The sequence below is a fragment of the Rhinoraja longicauda genome, chromosome 13 (genome assembly GCF_053455715.1).
Source record: "Rhinoraja longicauda isolate Sanriku21f chromosome 13, sRhiLon1.1, whole genome shotgun sequence".
NCBI lineage: Eukaryota > Metazoa > Chordata > Chondrichthyes > Rajiformes > Arhynchobatidae > Rhinoraja > Rhinoraja longicauda.
The window spans coordinates 30,284,386-30,307,866 of NC_135965.1; the positions used below are offsets into that span (position 1 = coordinate 30,284,386).

Sequence of the window (23,481 nt, forward strand, 5' to 3'; positions counted from 1 at the left end):
TATCTGAATTAATTGGACAGAATGCTAAACAAAGCTTTTCACTGTACCTCGGTGCACATGACAATTATAAACCTAAACCTTTGTGGGGGTATCAATGGATGACCTCTCATTTTTGAGCATGACCATATTCTTATTGCATCTGTGGTGGTCCTTTGCTTGAGTTGGTCGAGTGACGGACAGAGGTATATAAAATTGTAAAGATGTTAGATAGGGTAGATAGATAGAATCTTTTTTTCCCATGGTGGGGTGTCTAAGATGAGAGGGCATATGTTTACAGTGAGAGGTGGGAGATTTGGAAGGGATTTGAAGGGGCTTCTTTCAACAGAGGTTGGTTGGAGTGTGGGATGCACTGCTTGAAGATCCGACAGGGGTAGATACTCTCACAACATTCAAGAAGCAACTCGACAAGTACTTGAATTCCCCAGGTTTAGCAAGCTATGAACCTGGTGCGGCAAATGGGATTACTGTAGATGGGTTCAATGGTCAGCATGGTTACGGTGGGCTAGAGGGCTTGTGTCAGTACTGTATGATTCTACAACAAGGTGAGGGAGAATGTCTTCAGTGGAAGATAGGATTTGATTTCACAAGAACTATGTGGTGGTGACTTATAATTTCTTGACAGATGTACAGGGATTGCAAGGAAGAGGTCATATGGGTGTTAGCTCTGGTTTATTGGAGGCACTGTCTATACCTCAAGATGTCAGCTTGATCATTGGTAGTATCACCCAAGCTATTCTGGATAATGAGCATTGAAGTCTATAATGTGCTACATTCTATCAAATGTGGTCCAACATGGGGTCAGCTCATAGTTCTGGTGGAAGGTTTCCACAGGGACGGCCCTGGTTCCCCCTAACTCTCGGTTGGACATGAAAGAGGGGGAAAACACTTTAGATATTGTCCTGAGTAATAGGGCAACTGTTCTTCCAATTGGATCCTCTTTGTTGGTATTCTAGCATTCCATACGCAAGGCAGACTCTCAAAATGTTCAAAAGTGCCAAGGAAGTACTTTGTGAAGTGGAGTCTGTGTTGTACCTGGTAATCCAGCAACTAATTAAGACTTTGCAAAGTCCCCCAACATTGATATTAACTGCCAGTCATTCTGATTCTGTGAAGTTGGTTATGTAATTAATATGGGCAGATACCTTTCCCTTCTTCAAATTTAGTTTAGTTTCTGGGATTGTTTGCAGCTGCTTGAGAGAGTGGATGGGGTTTTCTATCATTCAATGGCCACCAAGTCTGCCACCATGACTCATAGATCTGATCTGGGTCTTAAGAGAGCTGCAGCTTGACATTCTAGTCCAAGGCTAAAGGATTGGACCAGAACTCCAAGAGGGCAGGGCACATCAGCGATAACTGCGTGCTCTACCCTCCAACTCTTTAGTTACTCTTGTTAGACCTGCCCAATTCCACCTAGCTTCCTGTTCAAGCCATTTTCGAGAAACGTTATGGAAGTTCTCGCCATTTCTGTCATTTCATAGGCTGTACATTTTTTGTAAAGACGCACTAGTAATCCAGTTCCCTCACTTGACTCTTTTTGTTCTCCTACAGCAATTGCTAACCCAAAGCAACCCAAGGAGGCACCCAAGAGTTTCAACTTCGACTACTCCTACTGGTCCCACACCACGGTAGGTAGCTCAACTTGCTGTACCACAGGGAGAGAAGCAAACTCAGATGCTGCCAGATTGCCCCACCCTGTCACTCTGTGTCAATCTAGGAGGTGCTTCCAAATTTCTCCATTGTTCACAGAAGCAGGAATTCATGCACCAAGCTACCTACTTGCAGCGAAGCAGTTGAACTACCATCAGAATCTCCACTTGCAAGGTGTCCACCTTATAGATAGACGGGATGCATTCCTTCAGATCAGGATTTCCACTCTCATCCTACTTTTCTCTTCTATCATCCACCCTTCTCTCTAGCTAGCTCGAGCACCCGACTGGCAAACAGATTGGGAATGTGAAAAAAATAGACAGACTTTTTTTCCTCAGAAGTTAGTTTCTCAATTGATCATTTGGGTATGAAAGGGGAATTCTTGCCTTTTAAGTGGACAGTGCGGTTAGCATACACATTTAAATGGACCAGGACAGGGTGTAGTTTATTCCAAATCAAACCCATCCTGTGGCTGACCAGGAAACATTTGCTCAATTGGGATGAAGCCATTATGGTTATTGATTGATTCTCCCACATAACTGCTATATCCTTTGCTTGGTTACAAATAAGAATTTCTTGTCATGGTGGGAGAGAAAATTGTGCCCCAGTCCCTCCGTATCTTTAACATATGAGGGCGGCACTGTTTAGGGTGATGTGTGGGAGGCAGTCGGGAAGGGTAACTGAAGGAAGAGGGTGAGCCCAGCTCCAATGAGCACCTCCTTGTGTTCTGGTTACAGCCTGCCGACATCAACTATGCATCGCAGCAGCAGGTGTATTGCGACATTGGCGACGAGATGTTGCATCACGCCTTCGAGGGCTACAATGTCTGCATCTTCGCCTATGGGCAGACTGGGGCGGGGAAATCGTACACCATGATGGGCAAACAGGAGAAGGAGCAACAAGGAATCATCCCCCAGGTAAAAGCCAAGGCACCCCGGACTCAGCACAAGATGTGAGTGTTGTTGTCAGTGAACTGTGTCCCATTGTCCCCATACCCAGACTATGCTGTCTCCACACCCAGACAACAAGCTGTAGATCACTGTGCTCACACCCAATGCAGCCTGTGGATCACTGTACTTACACCCAGACTACAGGCTGTGGATCACTGTCCCCACATTACAGGCTGTGTCTCACTGTCCCCACACCCAGACTACAGACCGAGGATCACTGTCCCCACACCCAAACAGGCTTTGGTATATCTGACCATGCACCTGGACTACAAGCCGAGGATCATTGCCCCTACAATGACAATGGTGTGGCACAGCGGTAGAGTTGCTGCCTTACAGCGCCGGAGACCTGGGTTCGATCCCGACTACGGATGCTGTCTATACGGAATTTGTACGTTCTCCCCGTGACCGCGTGGGTTTTCTCCGAGATCTTCGGTTTCCTCCTAAGACGTATAGGTTTGTAGGTAAATTGGCGTGGTAAATGTAAAAATTGTCCATAGCATGTGTACGATAGTGTTAATGTGCAGGGATGGCTGGTCGACGCAGACCTGGTGGGTCGAAGGGCCTGTTTCCACGCTATACCTCTAAACTAAACTGAACTAAACCAGACCACAAGCTATAGATCACTCTACCCCACAACCACAGTTCAGGCTTTGCTCAAAGGGCAATAAGTCAATCCTTGATCATTTTCGGCCTTTGCAACCTGGATCGAAACATAAACCATTGGCAGTTTAAAAGGCTCTGTAACTCAGTGGCAACTTGATGAACACATTGAAGAACACCTACCGCAATCTTCTGCCCTTGGCTTGTGCTGCTGAAGCAATTGTCTGTGGAGTTTGATCAGATATTTAACAGGTTTCTCCTGCACTCGTCTGCCGACCCTTTCTCCGAACATGAGATCAGTGAATGCTTGGTGACACCACCAAGTGTTGCTGGCGTCTGATAGTCCACCCTACTCATGCTGTTGGAGCCCATCACTGCATCAGCACCTCGTACTCAGCATCTGCATGAGGATGATGTTAAGTAGACATTGTCCCTCCCAGCCATGCTAAAAATGATTACAATTGTGACATCTGAATTGCAAACCTTCGCCTATCATGGTATTCTCCCCACGGCCCCACTTCCAGCAGCTAAATCGAGGTTCTGAAATGTCATGACATTTGCTGAATAACCTGCAGCAAGTAAGGTGCACATTGTCAATCGAATGTAAAATCTCTGGAGTAGAACTTTCAACCCCTTATGATTGTTGTCTGCCCATTATGTCATGTCCCATCATTTACCTTAACACCGCTTTCCTGCACTAACCCATACCTCTCATTTCCCTTCATGTCTATTGAGTGTTTTGACTAAGATCCACACCCCTGTTGGATAGGTAATTCTAAACATTCTTTGGCTTCCAGGTGAAGAAATGTCTTCTCCTTAAGAACTGCCCCTGCTTCTTGACCTACTAGCCAAGGGCAATACCATCCGTTCATCGGTTCCGTCAAGCACAAAAAAACTTAATAGATTTCAGCAAGATCACCTCTCGTTTTCTTAAAGTCGAGAGAGTGTGAGCCCCACCGATTCACTTTACACTTCTTACAGCCATATGTTGGAGGTTGATGAGCATGTGTGAGAGAGAATGTTGCAGGGATACAGGGACCCAGTGGACCAAATGGCTTTCTTCAATGTGTTGTACGCAAGATAGGTGTTTCTCTGCTGCTGTAGATTCTGGATAATGAAGTTACAAATTCACCAAAATTGGGGCTGCACTCAATTGACTGCCACTCATGGACATGGGGCTTGGCTCCAAAGGTTTCTTATGGAAGAGTATTAGGCTAAAATGACCTGCTCTGTTGCACATCTCTTCTTTGTGCTGGAAGATCACCTAACCACTGCAGAGAATGATACCTGAATATATTTCAATCAGAAGGAGTTTGGGAGAAGTAAACCGTTCAGGAGGGGCATTACTCCTTGACGAATCCCAAAGCTTAGTGGGAACTAAAAAGAGTGCGTTAGATGGATGCTCTGAACTCTGGACTTGGAACGAAGACTCTGAAATTTGAACAGGCTCTAAAACAGTCTGGGACCATGGGGGCTACGAGGGGCTGCTCATAGGTTTTCAGCATCCCATTGAAATGTCAGAATTAGAAAGAAATGCTGTGGCTGAGAGATCAGGATGTTGATTCACCAGGACAGCAGGCCCTGATAAATTGTTACCAGACTCTTATCCGCAACCACCACCATGAGCAGCTGTGCAAATGCTCTGACACCACTGTCCTATTCATTGATTTCCTTCTCTTCCCCACCACCCCCCCCTCCCATCCACCCAGCCAATCCAAATGATCAGAGATCTTGCTTTGTCCAGTCTGCCAGTGGAGCATTTTCTAATGTAACTATATTCCTCGCCCATCCGAGAAGGACACCAGAGCTGTAATAAATTGAGATGCCCATATAAATAAAAATAAACCAAAATGATTTCCTACTGAGAGGGCTCCAGAATTAGACATGATTCAGGTGAAAGGGATAACACAGATGGAGCCTTCCAGAATTTGTGCATTTTATAAATAATAGACCAAGTGGACTCGTTGGGCCCAAACCTCTCCTGCATTGGTGTAGCGCCTTCTCCCTCCCCTCTCCTCTCCCCCTCCCTCCTCCTGCCCCCTCCCTCCTCCCCTCCACCCCTCCCTCCTCCCCCCTCCTCCCGTCCCCCTCCCCTCCTCTCCCTTCCCTTCCCCCCACTCCATCCCCCTCGACCCCACTTATCCTCCCCCTCCCTCGGAGATAGATTTAAACTTTAAAATGTGAATGACTTTTAAAATATAACACCGATTTCAATTAAACTTCTTCCATTAGCACCAAACGGACGACGGTGAGTAAGGTGGACCTAAAATTGTCACACTATCGTGTACCGTTTTGGCTGTAGTTCAGGAACAAACAAACAAACAAACAAACAAGAGTTTTAGTATATAGATAACACCTGCAAACAATGGGCCTCTGCTGGAGTCTCTTAGCTGTGTCGAACTTGCAGGTGACGCTGGGAAATACTCTGTAGTGTTACTGATTTATTCTATTCTATTCTATTTTATATTATGATACTGATTTTGCTGCCTTCTTTTCCCAGCTGTGTGAAGACCTCTTTTCCAAGATTAATGACAATGCAAATGCCAATCTTTCCTACTCTGTGGAAGTAAGTATAAAGGAGACCACTTCCGGTGGAAATTACAAGTCCATTTATGCTCCATTCAGGACCATTATTGTGATTGGATGCCGTGCAGACTAAGGATAATGCTTCAAAGTTTAGAATTTATTTCAAAAAAATGTCAGGGATAGTTCAGGATTTGTTTTCCAGGAGCAGATGAGGCTGAAGGGTACCTGACAAGGGTGTACTGTATTCTGAGAAGCATAGATAAGGTAGAGAATAAGAAGCCTAGAATCTGAGGAATATTTTTTTTTAATCCAGGATGTGCATTTCGTTGCTTGATTGTGCAATGGAGGCAGGTGCTCTCACATTATTTAGGAAATTTCTTTTTTTTTAAATTCTATTTTGATTTTGATTTTCCAGTTCCATACATTCCACAATGATACACATTCTCATTCACCTTAAACCCTCCGTAGTTAACAAATACTGCATATCCCAAAATAAATCATACCACAGGTATTGGAAGCACTACAAGGATGGGTAATGACTTACTGGACATTTGATCATATCCAAAACTTAACTACACACAAAAACAAAAACAAAAACAAAAACAACTAAAACCAACATTTGAGGTATACCTCTATAATATTTCATCACTACTTCTGGAGCGGTATGAAATCAAGGAAAATGAGATAGGACACGGAAGTAGGATACAAAGATCCGCTTTAAACAAATGATGGCCGTACGGGCATAATGTACAACATCCATTTTTCCCACCTTTTCAAAAATATTCCCTGTTGCAATCTTAAAGCAAAAGTTATCCTTTCCATTATAAAAATATCATATACAATGTTAATCCAGTCATCCACATTAGGTTTTCCAGGTTTCAACCACTTCCTAGTAATAGCTTTCCTGCTGGCAGCACTTAAGAACTGGAAAAGATACTTATCTTTAATAGAAGCATTTTGTACTGGTAAAGCACCAAAATATAAAAACTCAAATTTAAATGGAATATCCATATTAGGAAATTTCATACGTATTTAATAGTTGGCATAGACACGGTGGGCCAAGGAGCCATTTTTGTGCTGTATGATTCTATGACAATTCTACTTGGTAGTGTTGGAAAACTCTCGGAATATGAATGTAAAGTCTGAACATTCAACATTGATTTTGTCTATTCCACCTCTAAATTCCCTTAACTCCATGGTAAATGACAACTGTATTCAGACAAATGTATTGAAAGAGTGGCATGGGACTGGCATGCTAGTGGGAAATCTTAGGTGACACATCTTTGATGAAAGAGTTGAGGGAGTTGAATTGCACTCAGATGCACCTGCGCACGTGCTTGGTGTCTATATGGAGGCCTATTGGAGGGACTATTGCATTCATGTCCAGTATTTTAAGTGAGCATCTGCAATGACTTTTGTTCCTTTGATAGGAAAAATATTTCAAGATATTGCACACCAACATTATCGGACAGGAGATTTTAGACAAGTAAGAGGAGCCAGCTATAAAAAATCGGATGTTTCAAAAGAGAATTACTTTGAAAATTGGCCATACGCTTGAAGTTTCATGAACATGATGAACATCACTGCTGCTCCAGCTCTGTTGAGTTACTGTATCTAATGCTCATCATCTCATTGTGTCCACACACCTTCTGCCCACTGTGTTCAACATCGATATGATGGTCAGCTGTCCGTCACTCCAGGCCGATCACGTGGCTGCTTACTTAGAAAGGTTCAGATGTGTTACAGGTGGAAGCTCTCATTGAGCTTTGGGTTTTCACTCTGGAGCAGGACACCTCGGGTTGATATAGATGTCCCCAGCAAACAGGGCTGAGACAAAAGCTTCATGAAGTCATATAAAGGACCCCAGCCAAGCATTTGCCCTCAGATAGGAGGAAACATTCGCGCACGGGGCATGACTGGAGAAGGTTCCATTTCACAGGTCAATATGGGATATGAAGTCTTGTTTTCTGTTTTGTAATTTTGTTGGTGTGTTGTCTCCCAGGTCAGCTACATGGAGATTTACTGTGAACGTGTGCGAGACCTACTGAACCCCAAAACCAAAGGAAACCTTCGAGTTCGAGAGCACCCCATTCTAGGCCCTTATGTGGAGGATCTCTCTAAACTTGCTGTGACTTCCTATAATGACATCGCAGATCTCATGGACTCAGGCAACAAAGCCAGGTATGAGGAATCAGATTATATTGGATAGGACAACACTGGAGTAATGGAGTTATTAGGCACAGAAAGACCAGCTCCATTCAGTTCAATTTTTTTCCCATGCTGGCAGCTAAATGATGTAATCATAATGTTGACTAAGCAGAGCTATCAATCCATGTCAATTAGCGTATGATAACCCAGGCATTAGACGTGGAGGCACAGCTAGTAGAGTTGCTGTCTCATCACCGGCAATCCGGATTTGATCCTGATCCCTGGTATTGCCTGTGTGGCATTCGCACATTTTCTATGTGATTCTGTTGGTTGCCTCCTGGTATTCCCATATCCCAAAGATGTGCATTTTGGTTACCGGGTCATGCTAAGTTCCCCTAGTGTATGGGTAAGTGGTAGAATTTGGGGGGACTTGATTGGACAGTAGGGAGAATAGGTTATTCAGAAAATAAAGGGATTAGTCTGTGATCTGGTAGGATTTGATTATCTGAATGGTCACTTTCCATGTTATAAGCAACTAATGATGGAGAGCTTTGGAAATGAGAGGTTCAGAGATACCTGTAATACTCAGGCATGCTACACTTAACACATGCCGTATCATAAACATTCCTATACTTAGGATAACAAATCTCTGCATTTGAAGGAATCCGGGGTAATTGCTTTCACCGAATGCCTCTGAAATAGTGTTTCCTTAAATTGGCCTTAAACTGAGAGATGGTGGATGACACCAGTTCGAAATGGAGCAGTACTTGTTCAAACCACCGGGATGATAGAGAGAGCAACTGTGCCCACAGTGAGAGGAGGAGGCGTGGGATAAATGAAACCTGATCTGCCATGAAGTCATTAGAAAGTGATATCATGGAGGTGTCGAATGGGAAGTTGATGCTGTTCTCCCAGTCTTTCAATAGATGGCTCAGGCCAAAATAAAGACTGGTGGGACCTCGATCGCTTGATGTCCCTCTGGCCTATTTTCTGAACAGTTTGGCTGTATAACACCAAACAATGACTTCTGTACTTACTGTGGTTTCACTGTCTACAGTACTATTATTTTCTATAGTTACCAGTGAAGCATGGAACACCCTCTGTATTACTTGTTAAAGATTGCTGGCTCTTTCGTCTTTCACTGAATATTTAGCACTTATTATCAATTACTGTTAATTCTTATCCCAAATAAATAACTGATGACTTATGCCCCTGTCTTATTGAATGATCATCTGTCCTTTTTAATTGGTACCCCAGACTTAATTAACCAGTGCCTATGTTATCAAAGACTAATGCTGCTTCCATTGTTAACGTGTGTGCCATCACTGACTAGTACCCCTGAAATCATTGAAAATGCCCTGCCAGCATTGCCCTCTTTTAATGGTGTCACTGCTCCCCTTTGATGAGTAGCCTCCTATCCGTGACTAGTTGCTCTTATCATCATTAACTAGTGTCCCTATTGCTATGGCTGACTACTGGCCCCACTATCATTGAGCAGTGCCCTGGTATCTTTGAACACTACCCTGCTATTACTGAACTGTACCTTGCCAGCATTGACTAGTGCTCGTACTATAATTGAAACAAAAGAGTTTGCTGATGCTGGAATCCGGAACAACAGACAATCTACTGGAGGAATTCAGCGAGTCAAACTCCATCTGTGGGTAGAAAGAATTTCGAGTCAAGACCCTGCATTGGTTCTGATGCAGAGTTTTGCCTCAATATGTTGACAATTCCTTTTCCCTCATAGATGCTGCTGGACCCACTGTGTTCTTCCAGCAAATAGTTTGTTGATCCTACTATCATTATCCGATGCCCCACTATCATTGTGCCCCTTTTATCATTGACTATTATAATTAAATTATAATTGATTTGAACCATCAGTATCCTGCTATTATTGACTAGTGCCCTACCATCACTGACTGATGTTCCTGCTCCCATTGATGAGTGCCCCATTTCCCATTAACTAGTGACCTGCTATTCTCGATAATAAAATCCTCAACTGCTTTTGAGGGATGAACGTGAAAATGAAACAAGTTTTTTGCTGATTCTTTCCTGTCTCCTCAGAACTGTGGCTGCTACAAACATGAATGAGAGCAGCAGCCGATCTCACGCTGTGTTCAATATCATCTTCACACAGAAAGCACATGACTCCAATGCAGACTCATCCTCTGAGAAGGTAATGGAAAGAAGAGGTGTGATGACTCAACTGTCTGCACTCTTTGATAGAGATATGACCTTTATTTAAACTTAGAGATTGGCTGAATATTATTGATAATTGTTAAAAAAAAAGCTTGTTTCATTTTGATCCTGTTGATCATGCCTTATGGACCTTCTTCTTTAAACCTGAGTTTAAAATCAGTTTAGAAATTGTCAAAAGTGTTTAATTGTCATATGTACTGAAACGGAACAATGACAAGTGCTGAATGTTATTGATAATTGCAAAGACAATTTGCTTCAGTTTGATCCTGTTGGTCATGGATGGTCCATAAGGTACAGTTATCACTGACAAGAGGACTGAGGAAACTGAAGGACATGGAGGAGACTGTAAGGAACCACAAACCTTTGTCATTGGCCCAGCAAGAGGAATTTAATATGTAGGAAGGAACTGCAGATGATGGTTTAAACCGAAGATAGACACAAAATGCTGGAGTAACTCAGCGGGCAGGCAACATCTCTGGAGAGAAGGAATGGATGAAACGTCGCCCATTCCTTCTCTCCAGAGACGTTGCCTGTCCCACTGAGTTACTCCAGCATTTTGTGTCTAAGGGGAATTTAATGTTAGGCTGGCTATCTGCTTTATCTGTGCCATTCACCAGAGGGAGCTGTTGGCTAGAACAGCAAATAAAACTCACATTTAAGAATGGAATGCAATAGACATGTCTAAATATTGGGTTACTGATGTATTTTCCATTGAGATGGAGGAGATTAATATGGAAATATCTAAGATTCTGAAAATTTTGAGAAAGAACCATATGAACAAATTCATTAGTTGATACATTTTGAACAAAGTGTGTTAGTTCAGAGCTCTCATCAAAAGTGGGAAGAAAAACATAGAAGCTTTGCTTGTTCGTTCTCTTATTAGATCTTTGAAAAGCGTTGAGAGAAACCTTAATAAGCAGTATATATGCATCAATTAATTTTGAGGGTTTTTTAAAAGAGGTATGAGCTAATGTCCTGATTTATGTCCTCTGCTCAATGCAGACCCTTCTATGTTATTCCCATCTTATTGTTGACTGCCTGTAAAAAACCCTGTCTATTTAACACCCTTTGGTTATATACCTTGTCGCTCATAACCACCACCCCTTCCTCTCCATTATGTACATTATTCACTTGAGCCAAAATACACCCTTCTCAGTACTTGACATCTGCTACATACCCTATTTTATGCAAACGGCACATAGTTTACATCCTGCATAATGAATATGCCCTTGTCTATTGCATGCAGCACTGCTTTGCATACTCATACTTCTGATAGCCCCTGTCCTTTATACATCCTGCTGTGATCCCGTAATTTTGCAGATTATGTAGCCTCTTTTTGTGCTGATTGTAACATCCGTCTGGCTAAAACCTATTTCTGTATCATCTTATACAGCACTGAGGCTTGATGTTCACATAGATCCCCAGTTTCTTGGATGGATTTGATCTGGTTTACAATTGGCCTTGGTTAATATATTAGTGGAGAATTTGAGTAGACAGTTGAGTAGAGCACTTAATCTGGAGTTCCAATTAATTAATAATAGCAGAGCATGGGAAGGACGAATTCTGACTTTCACTGAACGATTTGTTTTGTTTCTAACATACTTTCATTCTTTAGGCGAGTAAAATCAGTTTGGTTGATCTTGCTGGAAGTGAAAGAGCAGATTCCACAGGAGCAAAGGGAACACGGTTAAAGGTGAGGACCTGTCACTGTCTGACCCTCTGTCCATCTCTTCAATTCATTGTGCATTTAGACATAACTTCATCGCTCACTCACATATCCTTCTAGCCATGTGTCCATTAAACTACGTATCTATTTCCATCCTTGAATGCACTGACCTACCACCCTCCATCTGTCCATTTGTTCATAACCGCTTAACCAATTAAGTATCCATGATAATGCATTTGTGACATACGTTTATTTGTCCACCCGCCTCTGTGTTACCAGATTCACCCATTGGTCTATTGGCTGATCTACCTGACAGCGTGCTTCTTCATTTGTTCATCTATCTAATCAATCATCCATCCTCTCACCTTGATGTACTTGTTAGCAGGGGATAAGTTGTGGGCAGAGAACTAACTGAAGTGGTTCTCCGATAGTGTTTTAAACGGTTCTTCCGGATGTTTCATTCCAGGTTGCGTTTGCACTTGTCCAGTTAAACTTCATAATTGGGGTTTGATAGGCTCATCTGTTATTTTTTTAAAGTATTATTCAGCTGCTGTAGATAATTTGAGACTTGCAAAAGATATCCCCAATCCTGCCTGATAATTCACAGTTCACCAGAGCATAATTTTATCTCCTGGGCTTTGAGTTCCAGAAGGCATTAAAAAAAAATTCTAATCATGTAATAGTTAAAAGTAGAGATGTCTAAGAGTTTGTGAGAAGTTAAACTAAATACTCTTATATAAGTTCGAACAATATGTAACAAATCCAGTGACACACTTTTATCCAATGGTTATGGGTTAATTTGTTGCATACTAAGGCTTAATGCGTCATTGCATCTGTGTTCAGTTTTTCTATCTGCTCCATTTAATGGCTCATTTCCTTGCGTGTTATAGGAAGGAGCAAATATAAATAAATCCTTGACAACTCTGGGCAAAGTCATCTCGGCGCTGGCAGACGTGGTGAGCGCGGTGAGTGCCGTGTTGCTTTTTATGATGATGATACTGTCCGCGTAGAGAAGCTCGAAGCAGAAAGTAACCGTGGAGTCTGAACAGTCATTGGTGACCTTGCTCTGCCAAAGCTGACTGCCAGAATCAATAAAGTCCTAAGTTCCGTAGCCACAGCAAGATATAGGATTCAATTCACTCCATTCAGACCCCATCTCAAGTACTGTGTCCAACCATGTCACTGAGACGAAGAGGGGGCCCTTCAAGCACACGAGACACTGATCAAAAACTGGTCACCCTTGTCAAAGATCTGAATTCTCAGGAAGGAAAGGTTATGCCTGGCTCCTTTAAGGAGCATTCATGAGACTATAAAAAGAAAAAAAAGTAAGTCTAGAAAAAAGATGAGGGCATGAAGAATATTTTGAAAGTCTTAAAAATAGTTTAGTATTGTTTCAATAGTTCTCCCATCACCTGAATGGATAAATTCTCTGAAAGGAGTTCTAGTTATGAGCGACCTCCTCTAAAATGGTTACTGCTGGGGAGGTCAGTCATCATTGTTGTCCTGATGTAATGGTAGTCCTTAAAGGCAAGTTCATTGCTCTTTTGGATAAGTCTTCAATGGAGTTGTGAAGGAGCAGCACTGATCTGTCATGTGCCTCTAGCCCACTCAGTAAACTTTATTTTCTGTTTATTACAGGATTCTGGATCAAACAAGGTATGAACATCACCTTACTCCTTGACACTCTGTCCACAAAGCTCAACCTGTTTTAGACACAAAATGCTGCAGTAACTCAGCAGGTCAGGCAGCATCTCTGGAGAAAATGAATAAGTGACGTTTCGGTGGGATCCTTCTTCAGACTGATTGTAGGGAGAGGGGGTGAAAAATGGGTGAAAAATGTAGGTCAAATCAGGGCCGGCAACAGATTACATCAAGCGAGTAGCTTCTCTGATAGGCAGATTGTTGGCTGGAGACAGGTGCAAGCCCAAGTGGGGTACATAGTTGCGACCTGTGAAGCTGGTTACCAAATTTTTAGTTGGCGGGGGGGACGGGGACTGGAGGCGAGAAAAAGCCAGATTAGCACAGGCCCTAAATATTCAACACCTAGCTTTCTCTTCCAGAGATAAAAATAAAACAGAAAATGCGTCAAGTACTCAACAGGTCAAGCAGTATCTGCACTGTGGGAACAAAATGGTTGATGCTTTTTGAAAGGCAGGAAGGGAAACAGAACCAAATACCAGATAACTTGCGGAGTATTTCTGCTTATTCAAAGTTCACTCAGTCTGTGCGGTTAAGGGTTGGCAAGGGTAATTGTGCTCAGTCAGGATCATTGTTCCTTGGGGGAACTGGGCAAGGTCTGTGTAGACGTTATCTGCTAACACTGATGATTAGATGAGGATTTGCTGGAGGAGTGCTGGGACTGTATTCTCCCAAAGAGGTGGAGGTTTCAGGACATCAAACCATTTTCAGAGGATGACTGACATTTAATCCATTTTGACTCTGCCTACTCTGAAATTGTTAATGCGTTCTGTTTATGGAATGTTTTTGTTATGTTCCACGTTGAGCAGAACAAGAAAAAGAAGAAAACAGATTTCATCCCGTACAGAGACTCTGTGCTAACGTGGCTCCTTCGAGAAAACCTTGGTGAGGGCTACTTCCTCTGCACCACTGCTTACTGATGTAGCAGTAAGCAACTGCAGTATTTCTCACTCTCTCCCCCTTCTCTCCCACCTCCCCTCTCCCTCCCCTTCCAGCTCTCTCTCTCTCCTCTCCTCTCTACTCCTCCCTTTCCTTCACTCTATCCCCCCCCCCCCCTCTCTCACCCATCTCTCCTAACATGTTGATGTTATCTCTCTGCAGGGGGCAACTCTCGGACTGCCATGGTGGCCGCCCTTAGTCCAGCTGACATCAACTATGATGAGACACTCAGCACCCTGAGGTAAAGAGCAAGGGATTAATAAAGGAATCAGTGTTTGGAAAGACAAGGCTGGATTAGGTTTTGGGGAAGGAGGGACTCGGACTAGGATTTGGAAATGAGGGGGATGGGTTAGGTTTTGGGGAGGGTCGGAAAGACAATTTGGGTTGTAAGGAAATGGATTAATGGCAAGGGGTGAAAAGGGACTGGTCATTCAGTTGGAGAGGATGGGTCTGGGGAGCAGCAGGTGAAGCTTAGAATGGATTGAATTGTTTACGAGTATATCCTCCGTATGCAGATCTTCCTCTGCTCTCTAATGCAATACTCTGAAGGTTGTCTGGTTTCAATCATTTTTTAGGTACGCCGACCGTGCTAAGCAGATCCGATGCAACGCCGTCATTAACGAGGATCCCAACAACAAGCTGATCCGGGAATTGAAGGATGAAGTCTCCAGACTGAGGGATCTGCTCTGCACTCAGGGATTGGGCGACATTATTGATCGTAAGCGGTGTCAGATCACTGAGCCACAGGAAGAGTTAGAGCCCATCCCTTCCCCAGCCCCATAAATACCTGGCCAGGTCTCCTGTGCCATTGTTCACAGGTAATATCGGACCTTTAAACAGGCCTGCACTTATGAGCCCATGGTTCGAAGCGCTCAAATTCAGCAAATAGTTGCAACACATGAGCTGACCTTGACAACCAATAGGCAGTCATAGCTGCTTATAGATTCCATCTTGACTGCAAGATCTGTGATGACTTAGGATCTATAGCAAAGTATTAAATGCTTCCTGTGATGCACAATGTGTGATATCTAATATCGACATTTAACGTGGTGTTAGGTATATGATGGGCAACCAGATCATTCAAAGCTTGGGCCCATAGTGGGACTGGGGACAATTTGGTTGGCCGTGTACTTTGTTCAATTTCTTAACAGAAAGAAATCCCAGGATCCAACTTCTCCCATTCCAAGTTCTCCTGAAGAGGTCTGTACCTATGAAACCTACAGACCAGGCAGTAAAGTAATGGTGCATTCAGAAGTTGATAACAAAAATTGAGCATTTGTAGGCAAATGATTATAATGGAGTAAAATGACACAAAATGCAACATCGTGGGGTGTTGCCACAGACTCTGGTCTGCAACCAAATGTGGTTAATATGTCACAGTGCTGAATCTCCACAGACTCGTACAACAAAAGGAGTCCTCTTGCACGACATGCGGCATCTCGGTTTGCAACAGGGTGGGACTGATAGTTTTACGGGGTGCGTTGTGTGTTGTCGTGATCTCCTTCCCCAACCCCTGCCTCTTTCTACTGTCTCTTTACACCCTTTTCCATCTGTCTGCTGTTCTCTTTGAGTCAAGCTCCTCTCTGAGCCCATTTTATCTGAGTAATTTCAAGTTGTTTCTTTCTGTGATATTGTGGTTGTGAACTCTGATCTTTGACCCTTGTTTCTCTCCTTTCTCTGGTCTCAGTGACACCGGTGCCCGATGACACAAGAACTGGAAGAAAATGTGTGTAAACAGCTGGAGTAGCACAGTAGAAGTTTGCGACGCTTCCCTCATACGTGCATGCACACTTGTGCATGTGCACAGATGGGTGCACACCCCTTGTAACACAGCATGAGACAAAGAGCCTGTTCTTCTGGTGCCTTTGGCCTGGGTCACCGCCCACTGTGTTAATAAGGCAGCCTGAATGGACACATCATTGTTTGACATTCGGCATGGTCCTTTCCTTCTCTCTGAATCTGTGGCAGGTTCTCACCCACCCACATCAGTTACTGACCACTCTTCATACGTGGAACAATACTTGATGGGCATGCTTCTCAATCCTTGAGGGGATCACAGCCTCTTTTGATCCTGACCCTTGCAGGGTAAACTTTGGCCATTTCCAACAGGGTCTGCACAGTGCACAAACCCAAATGAACCTCTGTCCAGAATGATTACTCATTTGCACACACTTTCCCACAATTGTATCAGGGCAAATTACTTTCTGCTTGTTTGAGCAGCAGAGGTGGCACAGTATCAGCACAGTAGAACCAACAGCGGACTGTGCCCAATTCCAACGCTCTTCCTCGGAAGAACGTTTGTAAGCAATGTTACAATATGCTATTTCTTTCCAGTCCACCTACTTTGCAAATTATTGCTGAGAGGGTGCCAGCTACTAGGAAATGACCAGGACTGCCACAGCTGGGTTATCCACTGTCTGTAGTCCACTGTTCAACATCTCTTCCCACTTATAGCCTGTACATTGGGTGGCATTCAGTGCCCTGACATCCCTCACCTGTACTCTATCACTTGTGATATGAAGATAGCTGGGTGAGCTCCAATATTGGACTCCAGTCACATTATGGAACTGCCCATTGTCGAGAACATTTGTGCGGCACGGTGGCACAGTGGGAGAGTTGCTGCCTTACAGCGCCAGAGACCCAGGTTCGATCCTGACTATGGGTGCTTGTCTGTACGGAGTTTGTACGTTCTCCTCGTGATCTGCATTTTCTCTGGGATCTCTGGTTTCCTCCCTCACTTCAAATACGTATGGGTTTGTAGGTAAATTGACTTGGTATAAATGTAAATTGTCCCCCCTGTGTGTAGGATAGTGTAAGTGTGCGGGAATCGCTGGTTGGGGTGGACTTGGTGGGCCAAAGGACCTGTTTCTGCGCTGTATCTCTAAACTAAACTAAACTATACATCTGATCATGTTTAGTTTATTGTCACGTGTACCAAGGTACAGTGAAAAGCTTTTTGTTGTGTGCTGTCCAGTCAGTGAAAACTATAAATGATTACAATTGAGCTGTCCACAGTGTACAGGTACTGAGTAAAGGGAATAACATTTAGTGCAAGACAAAGTCTGGTAAAATCAAATGAAAGATAGTCCGAGGATCTCCAGTGAGGTAGGTGGTATCTAAGGACCAATCTCTGGTTGGTGATAGGATGGTTCAGTTGCATGATAACAGCTGGGAAGAAACTATTCCTGAATCTGGAGTTATGCCATGTGACTGGCAACATGTGATGGAATTAAATAGGAAGCTCTCTCTCTCACAAAGTGCAGCCAATATTTTGGAAGGGCCAAACTTATATGTACCTGTACATTGCATTTTCCATAGACCAAAGGAAAATGTTGCAGACCATGAGGAAAAAGTGAGGCCTGTTAAACAGGTAGCATAGATTTGATAGGTTGATTGCCCTGCCTTTGTGTTGTGTGATCCCTCAATTTAAACTCATACATTGGCTTTTCCGACCTAACTCCTAACTCCTTATGACTCTTTCTCTCATGCTGTGGCTGACAGGCTTTTGCACCATTGCCATTGCTGCACTCTCCTGGTTAGCTGATGCTCTGACTCATGGCAATGGCTCATTCCTTTGCCTCAGGATGTGCCCTTGGACAGACCGCTGGACGGTTCTGTCCATGTGCGCCCATGTATGAACTGCTTAGGGTTTTAATTTTTACGTAAAATATTGGCAAGTATGTACATGGAAAGAAAATGTATTGCAGCAAATCTCACAGGTGTCTGATTTGTGTTCCAGCCACTATCTCTTGAAGACCTCACTGGCTTTCTCATCCATAAGATCTATTATTGGAATGTCCTCAAAAGCAAGATCGAAGTAGCAGATTTATAAATATTGAATAGATATTAATGTGCAGTCGGGTGCATTGACAATTCATTGGAAACGTTAGGATTTATAGTGACAGGAGGGTTATGAAACGGCCAAGGGATAAAAAAGCAGCACATGTTCATCCAGTGCCTTTAATGCAGTAACATTTTGTAAGTGCTTCACAGGATCCTCATCAAACACAATTTGGTGCTCAAAACCAAAGAGAAAGTGCCCAAAAAGTGGCCCATTTACAGATATTTTTTTAAAGGAGCAGGGCAGATAGTTTTAGAGAGGAAATTCCTGAGTTTAGGGTTTCGGCAGCTATAGGCACATCCACCACTGGTGGAGCAACTAAAATTAGAAATACATAAGAGCCCAGGGTGACATGGGCACAGCGATGGCAAAACACCGTAGGACTAAACTTACCATTGCAGGTATAATAATAAACATCTGTCCTCTAAAGCCCACTAGTAGGACACAGCAAGATAGGTAATGGACCTTTCACAGAAGGGGTTACTCCACTGGTGCACGAAGCCACTCCTATAGTTGTTGCAATGCTTCTGCTGAGCTTAACCCTCTTGCTGTGCGTGCTCCACCTTGGTTTTGCTTTCTAATGTTGTTGTGGTTGATGTATAACGCAATGTCTGTTTACTGAATCCCTCTCAGTTATATTTGGCACAGGCTTTTCTGTTGGTGGATTTCAATGCATCAGGGTTTTCCCAAGTTTTGGATTGGTGACAGGTTGTGGATCACACTGCGCCACAGTTCCCAGGTCACGAGATGGCTACAAGGATAGGGTTTAGTTTAGTTAGGTTTATTGTCACATGTACCGAGGTACTGTGAAAAGCTTTTGTTGTATGCTATCCAGTCAAAGAAAAGACTATACATAATTACAATCAGTCGTCCACAGTCTTCGAATAAAGGATACAACATTTAATGCAAGATAATATCCGCTTAAAGATACTTCAAAGGTCTCGAACGAGGTGAATGAGAGATCAGGATTCAAGCTCGTGAGAGGACAGTTCAGTTGCCTAATAACAGCTGGTAAGAAACTGTCCCTGAATCTTGAGGTATGTGTTTTCAAGCTTCTGTACCAGCAGGTGAGCTCTCAGATTGTCTTCTGCATTGAGAAGTTAAAGTTAAGAAGCCACTCCTTGTTTTAGATGTTTGTCTCTCACAGGGGTGGAGAGCACCACAAACAAAATTAACGGATGTAGAGTGGTGTGCTGTCAGCGGAGTGGCACAGCGATTATTGTTGTTGCTGCACAGTTGCAGTGACGGGCTTGATGTCCAGTCCTGTCTGTTTACATATTCTCTGTGTGGGCTCCTGCCACATGCTCGGGTTTCCCCCCACATTCCAGAAAACGTGTTGGTGGATTATATAGCCTAAGTATATTGAGCAGGCGGGGAGGTGGAGAATCCGGGTGTGCTGGCCATTCTTCCTCCAAATAAATCTTCAGCATCCGCCACAGATGAAGCCTCGACCCACTCTCAAACAACAACGCCCACTCCGACACCAAATTATTGGCCCCTCAGTAAGCAGATTAACAATTCTTCAAGAGACAAATCCCTGGACAGTGATAAGTGACAGTACTGAGTTGTGAGTAAGTGTGTAAATCCACCAACAGTGAGCGGGTTACAAGCCTCGAGGACACCAGCCTGGTTCCGATTCATTACATACACGTCCATGCTGTTGTCTGTTCTGTGGTTCCTTTCTAACATATATTTCTCATCCCGTTTTAGTTTGTTATATACAACTTGCATTTTTCTTTCTTTCCTTTTCTTTCTCTTCCACCCTTCCACACCCTCCTTCCCTCCTACTTCCCTCTATAGATGTGAAGGATTTAGAGAATAATAACCGTAACTGCAGAGTTGCAGCTGTCAATCAACGAGCTGACAATTTCTCCACAGTGTCCGGAATGGTGGTAGGAGTGAGTCCCTCGCCATCCCTGTCTGCTCTGTCCAGCCGCGCTGGTTCCCTGTCTAGCCTACATGACCGGCTGATGATTGCCCCTGGCAGTGAGGAAGCCATTGAACGACTCAAGGTGAGCAAATCAGATCAAGAGATGACATTAACAAAAAGGAAATAAAACCGAAAGAGGAAATTGGAAATGCCAAAGTTTAAATTGAAATTCAATTTGCTTAATTGATGCAGCTAATAGAGCTACTGTCTCACAACACGAGACCCATGTTCAATCCTGACATCAGGCACTGTCTGTGTGAAGTTTACATATTCTTTCTGTGACCCTTTGAGTTCCCTCAGGTGCTCTGATTTCCTCCTACATTGCAAAGATGTGTGGATTTGTAGGTTAAGTGGCTGCTGTGATTTGTTTGTGGTGTGTAAGTGAGTGGTAGAATCTGGGGTCTGATGATAATTTAGGGGGAAAAAAAGGAACATATCCAACATATCTCCAGGACTGGATGTTTTCCCAGGATTTAAAGGAACCACGGGAGATCATGGCAGATACCCTCACTCGGATCATCCAAAGACCTCTTTATTTATATACTTCCCCTTTAGCAGTCCACCACTGTGATAAACCCAAAAAAGTAAAGGCAGGGAAATATCGATTAGTTAGGAAAATACTATAATCCACCACCATGTCCAGAGTCATTAGTCATTGAGGAAATGTTCCGTTTTCAGAGAGAGATGATATGGTTTTTGCACAGGATAAGTCAGATTTTATTAACCCGATTATGTTTTTGAAGACATGATTAAAGTATTGGATAGTGGATGGCCTCTGAATATTTAATTAAAAAAATTATCTTTAACTTTAGATAAAATCCTCATATGAAACTGTTAATTAATGTATTTTGTGGGAAATTATTGACCTTGTGAGAAAATCATCGGAGAAGCAGATACAGATAGTAGGACATTCAGGAAGCTAATAAGATGTGTGGAAAGGATTTGCTTCCATTGATGGGGCACTGTGGAAGCACCTTCACCAGAAGGTGGACAGCAGTTCAAAAAGGTGACTCAGCACCACCTCAAGGTTGTTAGGGCCTTGCAAATAATGTTTCCCAGATCCCGATAAATGCAGAAGTGGAAAATAATATCTATAAATTAAATTAAGTTCTTTTGGGAATTGATGGTAGGTCAGTTATTAATTTTAACTCTGAGCTTGGCAGAATGTTATTAAGTAAAATTTGATGGTTTACAGGACAAATTCAGAAATGTATGATATTTGGTCCCATCAGCCATATTCTCCTTGAATGGTGGAATATCTTAGGCCTACATTTCTACTCCTGCTCCAAAATTCCTATGTGATGGAAGATAAAATACAATGATTTTGATTAAGTGACACAATTTTGTTATTCAGGCATTTACACTCAGTTATCCCATTTTTATTCTCACCAACAACCCCTCTCCCCAATTATACTGCTCTCCCACACACTAGTACCAACATCGTCGGGGTATGGAAGGAAACTGGAGCACCTGGGGGAAACTCATGCTGAAGATAGAGATAAAATGCTGGAAACTCATACTGTGGGAAAGAATGAATGTGTAAACTACACACTCAGACAACAGTCAAGGTCAGGATTGAACCCGTAACAGTGTAGCTGCAATTCTACTAGCTACATCACTGTGTTCTTGTCCCTTTACTATTCTTTCACAGTCAATGGTCTTTCTTTGAACAGGAATCCTCCCTGCATGAACAGTAAATAAACGGTTGACTATTGTTGCAGCTGTCACATTAAATGTTGGTTTAACCATCTGCTTTGAACTGTAAGGGATTTCATCAAGGAAAATGCATGGAAATCTGGAAAATCGATGCCATTCAATCACAAGCAGGTTCCTGTCTTATTTGGAACTGCACTTATCCTTTTGTAAGTCAGTTTTTGAAAAACTTGCATTGACACGTGTGCTTAATGTCAACAGGAGACAGAGAAAATAATTGCTGAGCTGAATGAAACATGGGAGGAGAAACTGCGCAGAACAGAAGCTATAAGAATGGAAAGGTAAAGCACGCTGCAGAAAATATAATGGCAATATGGTTTCAACAAATTAGTATGCGCTACTTAATTATACCCACTGTTTAGTTGGTATTATCAGTCTATCTGGGGCACATCTTTTTGCCGAGTTTATTTTAGACTTTTAGATCACAGATACAGCGCGGAAACAGGCCCTTCGGCCCACCGAGTCTGCGCTAACCAGCAATCACCCCTTACATTAGGATTATTCTACACACTAAGGACAATTTACATTTTTACCAAAGCCAATTAACCTACACGCCCGAATATCTTCGGAGTGTGGGAGGAAACCGGAGCAATGGGAGAAAAACTGTAGATTTTTCTGGGAAAAAGATCGAACTCTGGTCTCTGGCATTGTACGGCAGTAATTCTACCATTGCGCCACTGTGCCGCTTGTAACCAATTTAGCGAATTGAGTTAGTGAGTTACCGGATTGTATTCAGGGAACAATGGCATTAAGTACTGGGGCTTCACAATCAATATGTTTGTCTAAGGACCATTGAAACTCTTCTTAGCAATACCATTGTTTCAATAAAATGAAAAATTGCTGATTAATTAATGCTCACACAAATCCCAAATCGAATTAACAGGGGGAGACTCAGCAGCTTTGTTAAGAACAAGCAGCCAAAAGTTTATTATAGTTGGACAAGGAATTTAATTATTGTTCCTGCGTCTCTCCAGCTCACAATACATTGTTATTGTAATCATTTACGTGAGGTTGGGTGTTGCTGGCAAGGTCAGCATTTATTGTTTATCCATAAATTGGGGAACCGCAAGAGGGTGGGGCAGTTGGCCAGGTGAGTCCAAGCCTTTATTCTCTTAGCATCAGCCATGATCTGATTGGAAGGTAAAGATTGAAGACTGAATGCCTCATACTTGAATCTAGGCTCCTCTAATATAATAATAATAAATAGTGCCACCAATGTTTAGTGTTCTAATAATCTTTTTAACTGCGTTCTGAGGCTTCTTTAGAAAGGATGCAATATTTACATCAATGCAGGGCTATTCCCATATCACTCATAATATCTTAAACCACTCTTCAGTGCGTCGCTCTGTTGCCTTGTACAGTGCTGGGTGGTGAGGAGGGTATTTGTATCCATCTGTATAATTCTATGAATGAATATAGGAGGAAATCAGAATACATGTGACAGCAAAGTATTCTTCCTATTCCTGGTAACTGGAGCATTGAGGAACCTGGAGTATTACTGTGTTGCGGAAAGAAAGTGGTTGTGGTTGGAGAGACCCCCGAGATACTGGTGTACAATCTTCTGCATCTCTTCATACACTTTGAGTTTTGAGATCAATCGGGATTAAGGGCAGCACAGTAATAC

The 23,481-nt window shown here is 42.9% G+C and overlaps 1 protein-coding gene across 21 annotated transcripts in view; it reads left to right on the forward strand.

Moving 5' to 3' along the window:
• kif1aa (kinesin family member 1Aa) overlaps positions 1–23,481 on the forward strand; it is a 196,485-nt gene that overhangs the window by 70,233 nt on the left and 102,771 nt on the right. For 7 of the 21 annotated variants that reach the window (XM_078410681.1, XM_078410683.1, XM_078410684.1 and 4 more), the window contains exons 3-16: positions 1,549–1,625; positions 2,385–2,564; positions 5,698–5,763; positions 7,726–7,904; positions 9,936–10,047; positions 11,686–11,763; positions 12,627–12,701; positions 13,375–13,392; positions 14,244–14,319; positions 14,536–14,614; positions 14,949–15,091; positions 16,061–16,099; positions 20,015–20,226; positions 22,059–22,138. In XM_078410681.1, coding sequence (XP_078266807.1) covers positions 1,549–1,625; positions 2,385–2,564; positions 5,698–5,763; positions 7,726–7,904; positions 9,936–10,047; positions 11,686–11,763; positions 12,627–12,701; positions 13,375–13,392; positions 14,244–14,319; positions 14,536–14,614; positions 14,949–15,091; positions 16,061–16,099; positions 20,015–20,226; positions 22,059–22,138 — 1,414 coding nt within the window. The remainder of the gene's footprint in view (positions 1–1,548; positions 1,626–2,384; positions 2,565–5,697; positions 5,764–7,725; positions 7,905–9,935; positions 10,048–11,685; positions 11,764–12,626; positions 12,702–13,374; positions 13,393–14,243; positions 14,320–14,535; positions 14,615–14,948; positions 15,092–16,060; positions 16,100–20,014; positions 20,227–22,058; positions 22,139–23,481) is intronic. The other 14 variants (XM_078410689.1, XM_078410697.1, XM_078410698.1 and 11 more) reach the window with 3 other exon arrangements.